The sequence below is a fragment of the Camelus dromedarius genome, chromosome 22 (genome assembly GCF_036321535.1).
Source record: "Camelus dromedarius isolate mCamDro1 chromosome 22, mCamDro1.pat, whole genome shotgun sequence".
NCBI classification, from domain to species: Eukaryota; Metazoa; Chordata; class Mammalia; order Artiodactyla; family Camelidae; genus Camelus; species Camelus dromedarius.
This window is the reverse complement of record NC_087457.1, coordinates 26,829,252-26,846,954: the sequence shown is the minus strand read 5'-3', so window position 1 is coordinate 26,846,954 and position 17,703 is coordinate 26,829,252. Positions and strand designations below refer to the sequence as shown.

Genomic DNA, 17,703 nt, shown 5'->3' with positions numbered 1-17,703 from the left:
TGCCCACATTGGGGAGGAATCGGGGCTGATACCCATGTGAGCTAACTCAGTGTGCGTTGTCAGGAGAATACATGCAGGTACACTAACATTGTACCACTCCGTCCAGAACCAAAGAGCAAGACAACAACTTTTCCTCAGGCCCCACACTGGGGGACCAGTCTCAGCCTCATGCATGGGTGTGGGTTTGTGTGTGTGTGCACATGCGTGTGCATGTGTATGCGTGTGTGGCTACCCAGGGTGGATCCTGGACTTCATCTTCTGTCTTCTGGGCCCCCTGAGGCTGTGAAAACTAAAGCTGTCCTTAACCTCAAGGTTCCAACTTTCATTTACTTTTTTTAGGCTCTGGATGTTTTTCACCCTCTCATCAGCTCATTTTAAAACATATTTTTCAGTCCAACATTTGGAACAGTTTCTCGCAGGGTGGTCCATCTTGCAAGGTAAGTCTGTGCAGAGTTATAAAATCAATTCTCTCTCAAGTGATGCGAAATAAAACATGTAGAAAAATCACTGTGTGTAATTCAGATTTTATTGCTTATTAATTGTATCATTCCACACAATTTGAAGTAAACAGGCTTTGAGAAAATATACTGGGAGCATTAAACAGATGATGGCAACACTGACAAGAATGTTCAAGTGTTTGACAGAAGGTAGGAAGAGGCACCATTGCCACCATCACCCCTCCCGAAATTTGGACATTTCATATAAAAAGAGTAAAAATAGTTCATTGGCATTTTACTTGCATGATTCTTTGTAATCTGTGAACCACAACATGCCTGAACAATTCTGGAGTCTTCAGAGCGAAACGAAGCACTCTTCCCCTAGCATGTGTAGCACGACACCTGCTATCAACACGACAAAAGCTACACACACAACCCCAAAACAAAGGCCGGCACATTCCAGGGGTCCTGAATTTTGATGTTTCTATCGTATTAATTCAAGAAACAAAACGTGATTTGGTATTTAAAAGACACTGAACTTCTTCACCATAACTATGCTCACTTTATAAATTCAGATGATTTAGCTGCAGCCGCCAATGTTAATCCAGCAAAAAATATGGATACAACTCAGACTGCTCTTTTGCTATGGAGACGTCTTTAAAAGTGATCTATTCTTTAAAAACTCAGACCCAAGCCACACAGGTATAACATGAAGACCCAACAGCTGACCCCTCCAGGTACCACAGCAACAGTTCTAAGCGTTTGTAAAGCGAGGGGCACGTACGGAATCACTGTAAATCACACATACACCGACAACTTCCTGGTAAAATTACACTATGCATGACGTAAAAAACAATCAAGCGTGTACTACAGTTCAGCATTTCAAAGACTTCCATGTCTATTTTTACAAAGATGCTTGGGCTGGATACCTGAAAACAAACAAGGCTTGAACAGTGGTATTATGTTAAACCACTTAGAAGAACTCAGTTACCAAACAACGAAAAATACACAACAGATAAATAGGACTTTATTAAAACCACTGTCTCTAACAGTACAAAAATTAAATATTAAGGCATCTTTCACTCCCATCTTGATATAGGCAGCAAAGAGAAATGCTTTGAATAGGAACCAGCACTTCTAGTCAATGCTTTCTAATGTAGTTGGCAGACTTGTTTTATTTTTTTCCTTTCTCCTATTCCACACACCACTGAAAGCTCCCACAATCAAATGTCATGACCCAAAGAGACAAGTATAAATGGATATTCATTTATTAAAAAGCAGTTCACCCTTAAAAAATAAAAAAAGGAACTACAAAGAATATTATGTATAAAGTTCAAATACTAGTATTTAAATTTCTCTGAAGCAATTCATACTTCAGTAATTAAGAGAGAGAAGGGATGAAGACTTAAGAGTTAAAAAACCTATTAATATGGGCCATTCTGTGGACCAACTGCTCATGCAACACTTGGTTCCATTGGCATGAGAATCTGAAAAGAGCTTCATACTCCTTTAAAAAAAAAAAAAAACCACATCCACTAGAATGAGATCTTACAAATTAACACTGGCTATTTATAATTCCCCATATTTGTCCATTTAAAAGCCCAACTGGCTTCATAAAGTATACTAAACAGTAACATTTTCACCTTTTATTAAGGCAAGTTTGTGAAAATAATTTAATACGACCACATCTCTGCATGAACTTTTAGCTTAAAACATTTTTTCTTACATAAGAAACATACCAAAAAATTGTTTTATAAAAAGCCACCTCAACACCAGAAAAGACTAATGAAAGATTCTGAACCCAGTTTACTGTTTAAAGGATGCTCTTCCCGTGTCTCATTCCAAGCGCTATTCATCCTCTTTCGAGCCAGTTTTGCTTAACTATAAAAAAAGATAAAAGAGATATTCAACAAGGTGAAGCTATCGTATTATTTGAGTTCACTACTTCCACTTTATATCAAAAGTAAACATTCAGCGTTAACAGAACCACAGGCAACCAGGTGCACGTACCCTGCACCGCCCACAGCTTGCCCCTGTAACCACTGTTCAACTTCAGGCTCAGCTACTTTCAGCAGGATTCTCTGAAAACATAACCTCAACAGAACAAGGGGAAAATCACTTGAAGCTTTTCAAAAATAAACTGGAACCAGGGACATACAAAAGGTACCACTTATGCAATGAATGATAGTCTCCTATTTATTTTTACGAACAATAAATAATAACTTTTTTTTGACTGCGGTAAAAAACGTAAGATTTATCATCTTAACCAGACAACGCTTACAGTTTTGAAAATGTGATACAAATCTTAAATGGCAGTTTTCTTCCAATAAAACTCCATAGCAGGAGTTGGCAAATTTGGGGGGTGGGAGGGGCGGTACGAGCAGATAAAAATCCGCCAAGAATACATTACATACAAAGGCAATTCTGGCCGGAATAAAGACCCAGCCACTAAGAAACCCTAATAAACCCAAACCCCCAGAACCCCAGAAAATGTGGAAAGCCGCGGAAAGCAGAAACCGCTACGGAAGCACTTCCCAGAACTTTCTGGCTCCAGGACCTCCTTCCACTCTTAAAAACTGAGGATCCTCAAGAGGTGGGTTTTGTTTGTTTGTTTGAAATCTATCTCCTACCTGCAGCTGAAAACTGAGAGATTTAATTCATGCAGATCTAACAATGACAACCCAGTAACATTTTAAACGTGAAAAGCTGTGTTTTCTAAAACAAAACCCCGGAACTTGAAGCGAAGAGTAGCGCTGGTTTGCGTTCCCGCACTCTCTTCCCGGGCGCGCGCAGGGGACCGCGGGCCTCTCACAAACCGGCTTCTCTACGAGGCAGGTGTGCGGGGAGAGGCCCCAAGAACACAGTCCGAGCACCGAGAACAAACGGAGCATCCTCAGATCCTAAACCTGTTTCCTGCCTTAGAAAACTCTGGAAAACACAAGAATATGAAAGCACACGCTCTGTCAGTGCTCTGACAGAAGAGCACTGGGGAGGGCATCAGCCTCCTGCACGTGGCCCCGGGGACCGGCCGCCGCAAGCGTGTGAGAGAAGTTGCAGGTGCGGAAAAGGCAGAAACACCGTGATATTGTGATGCAAACAGTCTGAGCCCGACAGACCCCGTGGGAGGGTCTCCATGGACCAGACGCGGAAACCACTAGCTCATTGTGATGGAGTCTGAGGCCAAATCATGGCTAGAGGATAACCTCCTTAAAAATCTCTCTCCCATCTCCCAAGATTATAGGATTATTTCAAACTTACTTTGTTTTTTGGCTTAAAATTTTAGTTTATACTGACAAGGACTCTCTTAAAAACAAACAAAACCTGAAATTTCTGGAGCTAAGGAGGGAGGCGCACTAGCGCCTGGAGATGGATCCGACTGTTTTTCTGCTCGCCCTCAGCTGGCACGGGCCGCGCTGACAGGACACACTCTCACTCTGATCGGGAGACAGCTCGGGCTGGAGGAAGCAGCATTTTAAGGAGAGAGCAGACTTAGCCGGTCAGATAAATACGAGTGCACTGGGACAACGTGAAGTACCCATCAAGGGTCCGTGGTAGGGGACTGAGTCAATGACAGAACACCTGGGAAACTTCACCTGCACACACAGCCTGTCAGGGTCAGCCTCTTGCCCAAGATGGCGAGGAGAAATAAAGGCCGACTCCAGAAATACCATGGGTTCGGTTCCAGACCAAGGCAATACAGAAAATATCACAATAGAGCGAGTCACCAGACTTTCTTGGTTTCCCAGTGCGTAGAAAAGTTACGTTTACACCGTACTGTAGCCAATTTGGTGCGCAACAGCAATACATCTAAAAAAAGTACATATCTTAATCAAAAAATACTTTATTATTAAAAAATGTGAACCATAGTCTGACAATCCAAGATCGCCACAAACCTCAATTTATAAAAAACACAGTATCTATGAAGCAAAATAAAGCAAAACACAGTAAAACAAGGTCTGCTGGGACTGTTTCTTTATTCCAACTGCAGCTCGTGGTTCCCTCCTCACAGGTAATATTTTCGACCATATTTTAGGAGCACAAAATTTACTTTAGTTTCTACAGAAAAGGCATTTCATGTCCCACACAGCCAGTTTTAAAGTAAACTTTAAGAATACACTACCTTTTAAAGTACCCACGTTTGTGGGTCCTCAATAAAACCTTCATCTTTCATTACCCTTGGATCCTATTAGTTATCTCACACAGCAGTAGTGACACTAACTTGCATGCAAACCTCATTTCATGAAGCCCCATACAGGACACTACCTTCCTGTGCTAAGGATCAGTTTTTGAGTAATGCAGGCCAAACACTGAGAGAAGTAGGTCACAAAATTCCAAGTAGAAAGTAAACAATTTTAAATAACAAAAACAGAAAGTCTTTCTTGAAAATGGTTGGAAGCTACATTTAGGGCTTGCCCTAAAAAAAAATACTTCACTTCTACCAAGAAATAAAAGCATTCCTTTTCATGACTCGTTTCTTGAATTTCCATATTAATAATTCAGAGTCATATTTAAGTACGTCCATTCTTTAGGTGTACTTACATACAGTCATACTTTACTGTAGTTATAACTCACTTCTACAGATTTTCCAGTATTTAAAAAAAGAAAATCTAAAATTGAGGGTGTAGGGAAGAGAAGGATGTGAAGGATATTTTAAAAATACTTACATGCTGAATGTGAAAAAGGAAACACACATTCCGGGAAAATCCACAGGTTGGAGGGGAGAAAATGGAAGACAGAAATTTCATTATTTGGTGGCAATAAATTGCAACAATTTCTGGAAGACTGGAATATAAATATCACATACCTTCACCACATCAACCCAGTTCCATCCTCGGGGAAGTTCTCCTTTGTGATCTGGAGGATAAAAACAGTCACTTTATTTCTAAGTCTAATCAGTAATATTTAAATTTAAGTAAGATTTTATATACTATTCTATACAACAAATGGGTTAAGATTTTAAATCACTTATTATTAAGTTGGAAAAAGAATTTATCATCATTGTGAACTGAAAGCACCCTTCTCCTGGGGATACTTGCAAAATCGTGCATGTGTACCCTCTTTTCACAATGTACCCTATTTCTGTCCAAGACAAAACCTGTTATCAAGGAAAAAATAAGGAGACGAGTTGGTAACGCCAGGAAGAGGAGCTGACAGTTTATCAGTTTTATGCTCTGGCTCAGTTGCCTACTTCATACAAGGTCATTGCTTATTGAAGTGAGAAGCTGTGTCATTTCGCTGTTTCCTGAGTTAGGGTTCACGCTAGGAAGCCAGGCTCAAGACAAGAGGCCTTCTGAACAAACGTTTGCCTTCAAGTCTAAGAGGCCCGGCCAACTTATTTATTAACTGCTGTGCTCTGATAAAATATCCATTATTTAACCTGGCATTTTTAATCCAGATTTTAATCTGTAGGGAGTACTTGAAAACAAGCTCAATCTTTTTATAAGAATTCATGGTTTATAAAGTGATTTCACTCTTTTAATCGGCATTCAAATTTAAAGGATAATTTAATAAACACAATCTAAAATTTTTTCCTTTTTTTTTTGGTGGGGGAGGTAATTAGATTTATTTATTTTTTTAATTAGTTCTTTTAATGGAGGTACTGGGGATTGAACCCAGGACCTCGTGCATGCTAGGTACATACTGTACCACTGAGGTACACCCCCCATTTTTTTTCTAAGATTTTTTTTCAATTTAAAATGGCTTGATTTCCTCTTTACTTGATGTATCTTTATGTGTTTTACTTAATGAAACCTTCAGAATCTGCATTCAAAACAAGTGCACTAATTTTACAGCAAGAGAAACAGAAACTAACCCTATGATTCTTACAGGAGAGAAGCAAAACCACTGGCGCTCGTTTGAGATGCTAATGGTTCTTTTCTCCTTCATGCCAGCAAGAATCCTTGCTCTCTCTGGTGATGGGTTATGAGGACAGATCACCAATTCTGATTAACTAAAACCTACCCACAGGCCACGACTGTCCCACTCAAGTTTTATTCTGAAGCTAAGTGTCCTAAGTCACAAACTCCTGCGCCATGATTACAGGAAGATGACGTTCAGGTGAGCATCAGCAGGGAGAGGGAGGTGGGGAGGTGTCAGTGAAAGGGGACAACCACAGGTCACCGTGCATGAACGCAACAGGCCATGAACTGACATGGATGCTGAAACATTCCAAACAGAGATGAACCAAAATTGGAGGAAAGAGACAGTGGCGGCTAACGACTTACTGCTTCAGTCGTCTACACTCTAACGCTGCTCTGACATGAGGAAGAATGAATTCCCACATTTTCTATTTTACAAATCATTACAATTTCAAAAATGTATTTTCAGGGCCGACACAGGGTTGCTATTTTTTTATTCTGCCACAGACATTAAACAACATGAACAAACAAAAAACTACCATCACTTTATAAAAGAAAAGGCGTTGTTTTAAACCTTCTCACCAAAGTAAAAGGCTCAGTTCTTCTCAACAGAAGGCTGCTTTGTAACGTCACACCAATAACACACAGTACAGAAGTATCCAAACACACTTGTGTACGTGTATATAAACGTAAACACGCACACATGGTATTGTCTTCATTTTCCCTGACTGGGAAAAAAGTTTACAGACTGATACCAATTTGCAAATTTTCCAGTTAAAGAAAGAAAAACGATCAAATGTAATTGGTGAAATGAGCTGGAATTTAGAATACTCTATTCTAAATGTCCCTACCAAAGGACTCCGGGTTAGGACACACAGGAATTCTGTTCTTAAATCTCCTGGTTGTTGTATAAATGAGTCAACTACAGACAAAAACATTAAATTATTCACTGTGTTAAGATGTAATGTGACACCAGATTTCATCTCAAACGAGAGCTGTAAATTTTAAAACATTTCCAATAATACACATACCTGCCATAGAGTTAAACAAACAGGAAAATCTCAAACGTGTCAGACAGGCGACAAGCAGGACCCACAATTGTGCACTATGCCAATGTTTCTCAACCTCAAGACTCGTTTAGAGTTACTCTGTCACTCAGTTTCCTCCTCAAATGGTTCTCTCTCGTGGTGAAGCAGCGGTGTTTTCAACACACACCTAAGTGATCTTAGTCTCTGGTCCTAATGTTTCAAGAATAAGGAGTAGAGAACTAATCTTCTAAATCTAAATATACTTATTCAGCACCCATATCACACTGAAAGCAACCCAGTTATGTGTGCTGCAAAAGGAAGGAAAGTAATACAAACCTGTTTTATCTGCCAGCTTACGTTTCTGGGCTTTTGAAAGCTGTTCTTTTTTGTCTTTTTTCTTACTTGATGGGGCTGTGCTAGGAGTTTCAACGGAGATCATGTTGCTTATGGACGTCTAGAAAAAAAGAAATAATTCTTAGACTCCTGTCTTAAAACTTACTGAATTACACTAAATATGACTACCTCCTAAAATGAGTCGACAATTTCTAGGTTTGAGAAGTAAAAGAATCTTACATCATCATATTCATTAGAGCAGGTGACTTTAGGACATTATTGGTTTCACTGAGCTCTTTTCAATTCACGTTGAAGGACATAATTTTAGCGCAACTGTTACAACCAGGTCCCTAAGAAAAAAGGGCTTCATGAAGATGTTAAATAAATTTGAAAAAATACTTGGTTCTGCACATTTCAGTTTCAGTGGGGACATGAAGCATTCTAGTCTTATATGAAGGGTAGAATCTAGAAGATACAACCTCATTTTTAAAGATAAATGGACACTAAGAAATCTAAAATTCATTGTTCTTATTCAACTCAGATTTAAATCTCATTTTACATCCAACATAAAGTCTCCTTCCAAATTTTAAAAAATATTAATTAGGAAAAATGAATTACCAGCAGAGTAAAACCAAAACAAACACAAAGAAGCGTGGCAAAAATGAATCTCCAGGCTCACCGTAGAATGAAAGGGACGGTGATTCTCCATGAACTGCTCTTTGTTGTCCTTGGCATATTCGAACAACGTGTAGGTCATGGCGGTCCCAAGATTAACTTCCACAGCTTCCTGTAACTTGGCTAATATGCTCTGCTTTACAGCTGATGAGCTACAATGCACAAGAAATATATTGCTGAGAGAGAAGTCAAAGAGAGGGTTACCACACACACACACACAAAAAAAAAACAATGAAAAGGAAACACTACTCACATGGTGTTGTTGAAAAAGGCGTTCATAGATATGATTGGAGGTGTCTGGGGGTATGTTTCTGTCCAGGAAATCTCTATTAAGAAGGCTTTGGGATCACCGTTTTCACCTATCTGAAGGAAAGGGAAATCTTAGGCTTGTAAAAAGTGCTACAAAGATAGAGAATTAAATGATGATCTTTCAAGTGACGAATTCTTTCCAACGTTCACGATCAGATCAGAAATGCAGTATTTTGAGTAGTTCACAGGTATAGTCCAAGACTCAGCAGAGGGTGAGGGCGGTCTGACTCTAACTCACCCCTAGTCTGCATACACACCTTTCCAGATGTCCACGGCCCGTCCCTCAGACCAGCCCTTCAGCTTTTTCCAGCACTAAGACTATGTCTTTTTCTGTTTTTTGTTTCATCAAAGCTTTCTGAGGACAAAAGCAAGACATCAACTGTGGGGAGTTAGTGTTAATGGGAATGGAATTTCAGTTTGGAAAAGTAATGAAAAAGTTCTGGAGATGGATATGGTAATGGTTACACAACGGTGTGAATGTACTTAACATCACTAAGTTGTACACTTAAATTGGTTAAAATGGTAAAAATGGTAAATTTTACATTATAGATTTTTTTATCACAATAAAAAAGCATTAATAGCAAAATTAAAAATCAATAAATTGGACTTCAAAATTAAAACTTCTGCTGCCAAGAAAATAAGATGCATGGCTTAGTCTAGGGGAAAATACTTGTTAAAAAAAAAAAAGAACAGGTAAATTGAGATGCATTAGCACAATCCCAAGAAATTAGGAAATGAAACATAAAATTTAGAGAAAAAAAGAAAAGGAGAGAGAGATAAGGAAAAAGAGTGCCTTAAACTGGACAGCTACTCTTGAGTAAGCTTTCTTCTTTTTATTTATTCTTTTATGAGGTATAATTGACATACATTATATTAGTTTCAGGTGTACAGCATGATTCAGTATTTGTATATATTGCAAAATGATCACCACAATGAGTCTAGTTAACATCCATCACCATAGTTTTTTTTTCCTTCTGATGAGAACTTTTAAGACCCACTCTCTTTGCCATTTTCAAAGAGACAGTAGGGTATCATCAACTGTAGTCACCAGGCTGCACATTACGCCTCCCAGATTTATTTTATAATTGGAAGTTTGTATATTTTGACCCCCTTTTAACCTGAATTATTTAAATATTTTTTTCTATTTCTTTTGCTCTCCCCAGCTTTTTATTTTGAAATATTTTAATCTTACAAAAAAATCGGAATAGAACATTGAACACTCACTGACATGTATCTTATTCACCAAATACCTTTCACTTCATCTGCTTCCTCTTTCTTCCTCTCCTTTACAGGATCAACTCCCTTTCCCCAATGATTTTCCCCCCTTTGGTTTTTTGTGGAATCATTTAAAAGTAAACTGCAGGCATCGTGAAGTGTCCTTAAATATTTACGGGTAAAGTATCCTAAGAATAAGGACATTCTCCTTTGTAACCACAATACCGTTATCACATCCAAGAAATTCCACATTGATACAAAAATATTATCTAATTCATAATCTATATTAAAAGTCCTCCAATCATATCTGAAGTGTCCTTTAATAAACCACTTCCTCAACTCACTAATCCATAATCCATTGAGGGTCGTGGACTACATTTGGTTGTCCTATCTCTTTGTTCTGCTTTAATTGAGAACAGTCCTCAGCCCTCTCCCCACCTCCTCTTGAATGTCTTTTATGACAAAAGGAATCCAGGCCAGTTTTCTTGTATAAGTCCCCAGGTCGGGACTGACTGTTTCCTCTGCTCAGATTCTGATTAAACGGCTCTGGGAAAGATAGGATCTCACGAATCGTGAGATACTAATCACGAACCATTCCATGGTTTGATTAGAAAATCGCCATTGTGCAACCACCACTGCAATGACTGTTTCAGTCAAGGATTATTAATGGATGTAAAATCTGTAGGTGAAAAGTTCTTGAGAAACAAGATATTCACATGGTTATGCAGTATCACCACACAGATTACTTCATAACTAAGAAACGGAAAAGATACTTTTACATTGAAGAGATCTGGATTTTGTCGCCCTAACCCAGTGATCAACCAGCATCCCCAGGGATGATGCCAGCAGATCTTGGGCGCCTCACTATGGTGTTAGGGGAAGCCACCACATCATCTCTCATCCTTGCACGGGGCTATGCTAATCTCTCCTGTAACATTTTTAGTACATGCTCTGCTTTGTGGTTTGTTTTTTTTTTAATATTTAACATTAAACGACAAAAAATTTCAGCCTAAATTGTTACTTGATTCACTTTTATTTTCTGACCACTAAATGTAAAAAACAAACCCAACATTTTAGAAAGCAACTTTTGTCTTTTCTAGCAAAGTAGCAAGTGCTCCTGTTCATGCCATGTCTTACCCTATATTGAAATGAAACTGGACTTAATTCCCGGAAACTGTCATCTCCTTCATAAATAGAACGTAATGCCTCCAGTTCCATCTGAAAGAAATGGATCAAACGAGTTTTGTTTAGTCATACAAATGGATTGGAAATAGAGGATCTTTCATTTCTGATTGAAGCCCATTCAACTATGTAGAACTTGGCTAACTTACACCACTTTCCATGTTCGTAACACACATGTATATCACTAACACACCACAATACTAATCTTTTAAAACTATGTGCCAGGCACCTCTAAGCATTTTCCAGTGGATTCTCTCACTTAATTCTCACATCAGTCCTGTGAAGATCTCGTTATTCTCTCCTTTCCAGGGAGGAAAACAAGATTTGGAGTTTACAGCAACTCCAGAGCCGGAGCCCTTTATCACTCTGCTGAAGAGCAGCCTGGGATAGAAAAGAGCATTAAACCTGCAGATGAGAACCACGAAGCCCAGTAATTCCCCACTATTTACATATATTATTTATATTTGTAATCCTTACCATAAAGTGATATAAAACTTGGAAAAACACTTAAGGACAGTAAAAGGAACTTTTAAAAAATAGTAGTTAGAAAAAGGTAGACAAGCTTATCCATCCAAGGTGGGAAAAAGGACCCCAAGAGAAAGTATAACTAGTAATCCTTGCCCGGAAATATTTCTTGAATCATTGTAAGCTTACAAATGAGACGACCCAAACAGTGTCCTGATTACTGACAAACACCTATGAAGAGGTAAAGGAAAGAAAGACTGTACTTGGGTACACATTGTAGTTTTCAAAAAGTAGCATGTCAAGAATTCTACAAACTAAAGATGGGTGAGTCTGACCTACATGGACAGAATTTTAGGATAGATTACTAAAGAAACAGTTTGTGAGGACTTGGGAGGGTCAGGAGTCGCCCCAAGGACTTGGTAAGTATATGAAAAAAGCAATGTATGTACACAACCCTTCTTAGAGAGAGTAACCGATTGGTACATTAGGGAAAGGCACAAAACAGTCTACCTGGATTTCAGTAAGGTCCCACAGGTTTCTCTTGCTACCTTCACAGAAAAAATATATAACAATTCAAGCTGGATTCAAGAAGAACTGAGATGAGACTGGAACAAACACCCTTACACAAAATATAGTGCTATTCCTTCCATCCTTAGTCCTTCCCCATATTTCAATTAAATGACTTGGACAGGAACAAAAATTGAAGGCAGGCTTATCAAATTTGTGGATGAAATCTGATGGGATAGTGAGTCGTGCTGGTGGCAGAGTAAGAATTCAAAAAGTCCTTGAAAAACAATCGAACAAGATGAAACTTTACAGGGTAAGTAGATTAACTTGTCTTTAGAAACCTAAACATACAATGTAGAGGATGAAAGACAAATCTGATTTGCATAAAGCACTTACAAACTTGCACTCTATTCGGACACACAATTCCAGAAGAGCGAAGGAACTAAAAAGAATGAACCAATACAGAAAAGCTAAAAATCAGTAAGAGGAGGTCTGAAAAACTGGGCAGGAAAACGGTCCTCAAACATCTGAAAATCAGTCATGTGGAAGAAGAATGGAATTTTATTGTTAAATGCGGATCCCTGAGCCCCACCACAGGAATTCTGATTCAGTACATCCAAGGTAGAGTTCAGGAGTCTGTTTTTCTAACAATCACCCAAATGGTTCTAGGCGGTGGTCCATGGACCAAACTTTGAGAAAAATTACACTAGTACAAACTGTTCATGCCTTAGCTTAGGAACTCACCTGGTAAGAATATTTTAGACAGATGCAGATATCATAGCTTGTTGGACATGGGGTTTTCTTTAAAGGTACCAACCAATCCTCCACCACATCTATTGCGTAAAACTTCTAACTTTCAAGTAATATATTCTAAATGAAAAGTCAATTACTACTTTTCCAGGAGACTTGGATTCTAGTCTTGATTTTACTGCAAACTCATTGTGCATCCCTGGGACAATCACTTTACGTTTGTAGACCCTTCTTCTCAAATGTACACATTTCAAATTTAGAAGGTTCCCCTCGAGGTGACCTGTAGAATCCCCTCCAACTCTAATACCATGTGACTCAATGTCAAAGAGGCATTTCGTGAGAAAGTATATCAGGGTAAAGCATGCAACTCAGGTATACTCAATACTCAGGTATCCACTAGACAACTATCAGATGGATAAATGATTCTTTCCACAAAGCAACACAGCCAGAAGACACTAGTGTCATTATTTTCCTGTATCAGAAATTTAACTAACTCAACTAACTTTCTCTACCAGCCAAGAGATTTTAAAATTTAAAACAGATCAAATTCCAAACGGTCTAACTCAGTACACAAGGTTAAATCACGCACGGGATTTAAGGCGAGCCAAGTGCGCCGGCTCGCGGACCAAGGACACTCGCCCTTGTTATTAGGAGACCCGGTGAGGGGGACTCTGGGGTTTGCAAAACTGAAAACTGCAGGGGGAGGAAAGGTAGAGGCGGCCCCCTACCCAGGCAAGCGTGCCAGGCCTCTTCTCGCTGGACACCAGTAAACTTGGGGCACCCCAAACAGGCTGTCGCTGCAGCGGCGAGGGCACGTAGGGGGTCTGGGGCGGGGGTCAGCCCAGGCACCGCGCGTGCGCGGGAAAGGGACGTCCAGCTCTGGGACTCACCTCCTGGTCCTCGTTGGCACTCATCGCGCCGGTCACGGGGCGTCTCCCGGGCGGACGGTGTTCGCGACAACGAAGAGAAAGCGAGGGCAGTGGCCCCGAGGCCGGGGCGTCCCCTTTCCGTGCCCTCGGCTGCAGACTCTTCGCAAGGCAGACGAGAGTCACGCGCACCCCCGGCCCCCGGGCAGCGCGAAGCCGTCGGCTCGGGGACTGCGGGCTGGAAGCCCGAGACCGCGGCAGCTGGAGCGCCGGGGCTTCTGGGGAGAGGCTGCGGGGCGGCAACGGCAGAGGCCACGCCTCCTCCCCTTCTCGCTTCTCCTATTGGCTCCTCCTCTCCCCGCCTCCAGCTCCTGCTCCTCTAGGAAGCGGAGCGTCTTCCTTACGTTTTGTGGAGCAGGGTAAAGTTCTGGCACGGCGATTGGTTTAGACCACTGTCACTCAGGCCCAGAGAGTACTTCCTGTGCCTGCGCAGGTGGACGTAGGGAAGTCTCACTGGTTGGCCCCGTGTCAGGGGCGGTGGCGGTGGGCAAGGCTCCCGGCGTTCTCTGACACTCCTGCCTGCTTCCCCTCGTCCTCCCCCGGCTGGCGGCGACCGGCAGCAGCTGCAGCGGGCCCGGGGCGTGCGGCCTGGGTGAGTCCGGGCCAGACCGCCAGGGGAGAGAACTGGTGCTTAACAATGCTGGCCTGGGGAGGGTAGGGGGTGCGTTTTCCTACAGCATCAGCGAGTGCAATTCTCTTTTACCTTGTAAAGAAAAGACGCACCTGTTCCTGGGACCATCAGGTTTACGGGGGAGGAGAGGAGGAAGATAGCGCCTGCCTTTAGGGCTGCAGCGTTTCTTCTCCCCCTTTCTTCATTGGAGCTTCCCGGGCAGGATTCTGCGGCCCTGGGGACGGAATGCTTTCCTAAGTCGGGTTGTTGCTTCACATCCTCGGCGTCAGCTGTTTTCCATCATCCCCGCCTCAAACTGGAGTTCCTCTTTTGACTGTTTTGTAGTTAAACATCTGTGAATCCCATCCTTACTGGCCTTGTGTCGTGCACTTTGAACCTCTGTTAATTAAAAAGTAGTGAATACATTATTTTTTTTAATCTGCCACTTTGATTGGGTCACCTTTCTTTGCAGTCTGTCATTCTTTCTTAGTCTTATTTTATTGCCACGCCAGCTTCCAGATGACTTCTCTTGCCCTGCATGATCTCCCTTCCCGAGTGTTCACTTGCTACTTTTGCACCTCCTTCCATGTCATAGTTGGGTTAGTTGCTTCTTTCTCCAGAAGATCTGGAAGTTTCTCCTACAGGCCGTTATTGAGATCCGTACAACGTCTTCACCTGTCTTTTGCCCATATATATATATATATATATATTTTTTTTTTTTTTGGCTGTGGAATTAGGTACAGCTATTTCAAGTGCCACAGCTCTCTAAGGTAAAATGTGGTAAGAATTTCTGAGACAGTTTTTGTACAGTAATTTTGGGACAGAATTACCTTAATTTAGAGCTGCACTGTTCTGTATAGTAGCCAGGAACCATGTGTAGCTATTGAGCATTTGCAGTAGGCCAGCCCAAACTGAGATGTGCTCTGAGGGTACAATACACACGATTTTGAAGACTTAGCACAAAAAAAGGTGAATCTCTTGCTAATAACTTTTATATTAACATTGAATTGATAATATTTTGGGCATATTGGTTAAGTAGAATATTATTAAAATTAGTTTCACCTGCTTCTTTACTTTTTAATGTGACTGCTAGAAAATTTATGTGGTTTATATTATATTTCTCTTGGAGAGCATTGTGATTTTAAATGATTAAAAGCCATTTCTGTTTCCCCTTCTTTCCACTCCGTTCAAAGACCACAGCTAATTCTCTTGAGCCTCTGGGGTTATTAAAGGAAATGGGCCTTTAAGGCTCTAATGTAGACTCTTTGGTATCAAGCAGCGGTACCCAAATTGTGTTTTGACCATCTCTTTTTAATTGAGATGGTCAAATTCCCCAGATTCCCTAGAATTAGAATATTTCTTTTTCTGAACATGCAGTCCTTTGTCCTCCTAGTTTAACGCAACCCTCAAAATATCTGTTTAAACAATTCGAAAACTCCTCTGTCTACTGTGGACATTTGTCATTTCTGGTAAGCTTTCTGAGCCATTTATTTAGTACCCATTGTTCCTTCTGTATTTAAATGCAAGAAGCCTGATAGTCTTTCCCTGAATTAACTTTTCAGTTAAAAATACTATTTTGGTTATCAAGTGGTGGCAGGAGCACTGCTTGCTTTCCACAGAAATGATATGTGAGTCCTGTGTGACGTGCTGGGGGAGACCGCCTTTTAAATGGGCATAATGATGCATGTTTTTGGAAGTAAGAAGTTGTTTTTAAAATAAAATGATTTTGTTTGGGATAAACACATTTTTATATAATTGCTTTTCAAAAGGAAGTGCTTACTTGTGTTTATGTAGACCAGTTCTCAGCTAAAGGACACAATGGAAACATGTCTTCCTAGAGATTTCCATTCCTTGTTGGTTTTTCCCTTGTAGATTTTCCTTTAAATATTACATTTGTATTGATTGTGGTGAAATGAGGAAACACAGCTATTTAGATAATTAGCCTCTTATTTTAATAATACCTAACAAAATCAGAAATTAGACATTAGCAAGACATTACAGAGAAATTAGAGATAGTTGTACTTTATTGAATATAAGTCAATAATTATTTTTCTCTATAACTGAAATAGGTAATTTGATCACCCTCCTGCCTTCTTGGTCTGCTCATCCCAAGGATCTGTGCATGTTTTGAGCTATTACTGAAAATCCTGATTTGTCTAAAAGTTGACTACAACCTTTATAATATGAAAGATTTTTTTTAAATGTAATGTCAACAGTTATTAAAGTTTAATAGCTCCAATTCAGGAATTAAAATTTTCCCTTTTGCTCTCTTCTTTTGCACTGGTGCAGCAGTTTTCAGGCACTCAAAGTCTTTTGCCTTTTTGTAATGCTTTTTAAATGGTGGAGGCTCATGTTAGATGCAGATGGGGGCTTTTAGTAAATTAATTACCGATGTATTAACACTTGTATTTCAGAAGTTTTGTGACGCCTTGACCATGAGCCCCACACAGTGGGACTTCCCTGTGGAGCTATGTTGTCGGCCTATGGCTTTTGTTACCCTCACGGGCCTGGATGTGGTTTATAATGCTGTGCATCGAGCTGTCTGGGATGCTTTCTGTGCCAACCGGAGGGCCGATCGGGTACCGATTTCTTTCAAGGTGCTCCCAGGTGACCACGAATATCCCAAATGTAGACCCAAGGTAATGCCATGATGGTTTCATGGGAGCTCTCTCTCTCTCCCCCTCCTTCTGTATGTGTGTATCATTTTGTTCCTGTATCTGTGTGAATAAACCCTTTATTTATCAAGGGTATGATTACAGTGGTGCATGAAGAAAATGCTAGGCCATTTCATTAAACCTTAATATGCTACAGGTGTATCTAATAATCACTTTTAACTCCAGAGGAATGATTATAATTATTAAGCTTTTTAACCTATGACCCTAGATTTTCCTTTTTCAAATTTGTTTAAAAAATAAACCCTCAAGTCTCCATAATTTTAACAAAGACCTCTCTAAAAGGAAGGTCTTACGTTCCCCATTCATCATTGCCAGTATCCTTATGGAGTCCCTGGTCTCTGCAGTTTGGTTCAATTTCACACTCATGTTTTGAGCACTTGCTTTGTGTTATGTACCTGGAACTACGCAGCAGACTGCTGATAGAAATTTAAGTAAGAGATGCTGTCTGTCCTTGGAGTTCTACAGAAATTAAAACAATATTCCAGTGTGGAATCAGGAAAGATTTTTCGGGTGAACATCATGGTAGACACTCTGATTTACACAGAAAAATAATTATCATGATGATAGTATGCATTAATAACACCAGCTCTTACATGTATAATGCTTATTATATCCACTTACTTGTTAAAGAACGTTATGTATATTGATTGATTCAATATTTATTGTAACCTTAACGAGCTTGATGTGAAAGTCCATTAGTAGGACACATTGAGCAAAATAAGCTGCCCACTTT

At 40.2% G+C, this 17,703-nt stretch overlaps 2 protein-coding genes across 4 annotated transcripts in view; one reads left to right on the top strand and one right to left on the bottom strand.

The window, feature by feature from the left end:
• Positions 1 to 507: 507 nt before the first annotated feature.
• Positions 508 to 13,914, bottom strand: RWDD4 (RWD domain containing 4). Its single transcript, XM_064477573.1, has 7 exons — positions 13,650 to 13,914; positions 10,993 to 11,073; positions 8,585 to 8,694; positions 8,336 to 8,483; positions 7,660 to 7,777; positions 5,242 to 5,291; positions 508 to 2,318 (listed from the first exon to the last, which is right to left on the bottom strand). The coding sequence occupies exons 1-7, from the start codon at positions 13,671 to 13,673 to the stop codon at positions 2,286 to 2,288; spliced, it is 564 nt and encodes a 187-aa protein (XP_064333643.1). The 5' UTR covers positions 13,674 to 13,914; the 3' UTR covers positions 508 to 2,285.
• Positions 13,915 to 14,114: 200 nt separating this feature from the next.
• The window catches only part of TRAPPC11 (trafficking protein particle complex subunit 11), a 37,838-nt gene continuing 34,249 nt past the window's right edge, over positions 14,115 to 17,703 (top strand). The window contains exons 1-2 of one of the 3 annotated variants that reach the window (XR_010377366.1): positions 14,115 to 14,277; positions 16,710 to 16,934. Coding sequence is in view for 2 of the 3 variants with exons in the window: in XM_010974554.3 (XP_010972856.3) it covers positions 16,731 to 16,934 (204 nt within the window). In the remaining variant the exon portion in view is untranslated. The remainder of the gene's footprint in view (positions 14,278 to 16,709; positions 16,935 to 17,703) is intronic. The other 2 variants (XM_010974554.3, XM_010974556.3) reach the window with 2 other exon arrangements.

What these genes read in the sequence shown, in the direction of transcription:
- RWDD4 (XM_064477573.1), bottom strand. Translation starts at nt 13,673, where the DNA reads ATGAGTGCCAACGAGGACCAGGAG. An exon ending in ACCGTCCCTTTCATTCTACG is followed by an intron (nt 7,778 to 8,335) that starts GTGAGCCTGGAG and finishes CTTTTTTTCTAG; the next exon opens with ACGTCCATAAGCAACATGAT. An exon ending in ACTGGGTTGATGTGGTGAAG is followed by an intron (nt 2,319 to 5,241) that starts GTATGTGATATT and finishes CTTTTTTTATAG; the next exon opens with TTAAGCAAAACTGGCTCGAA.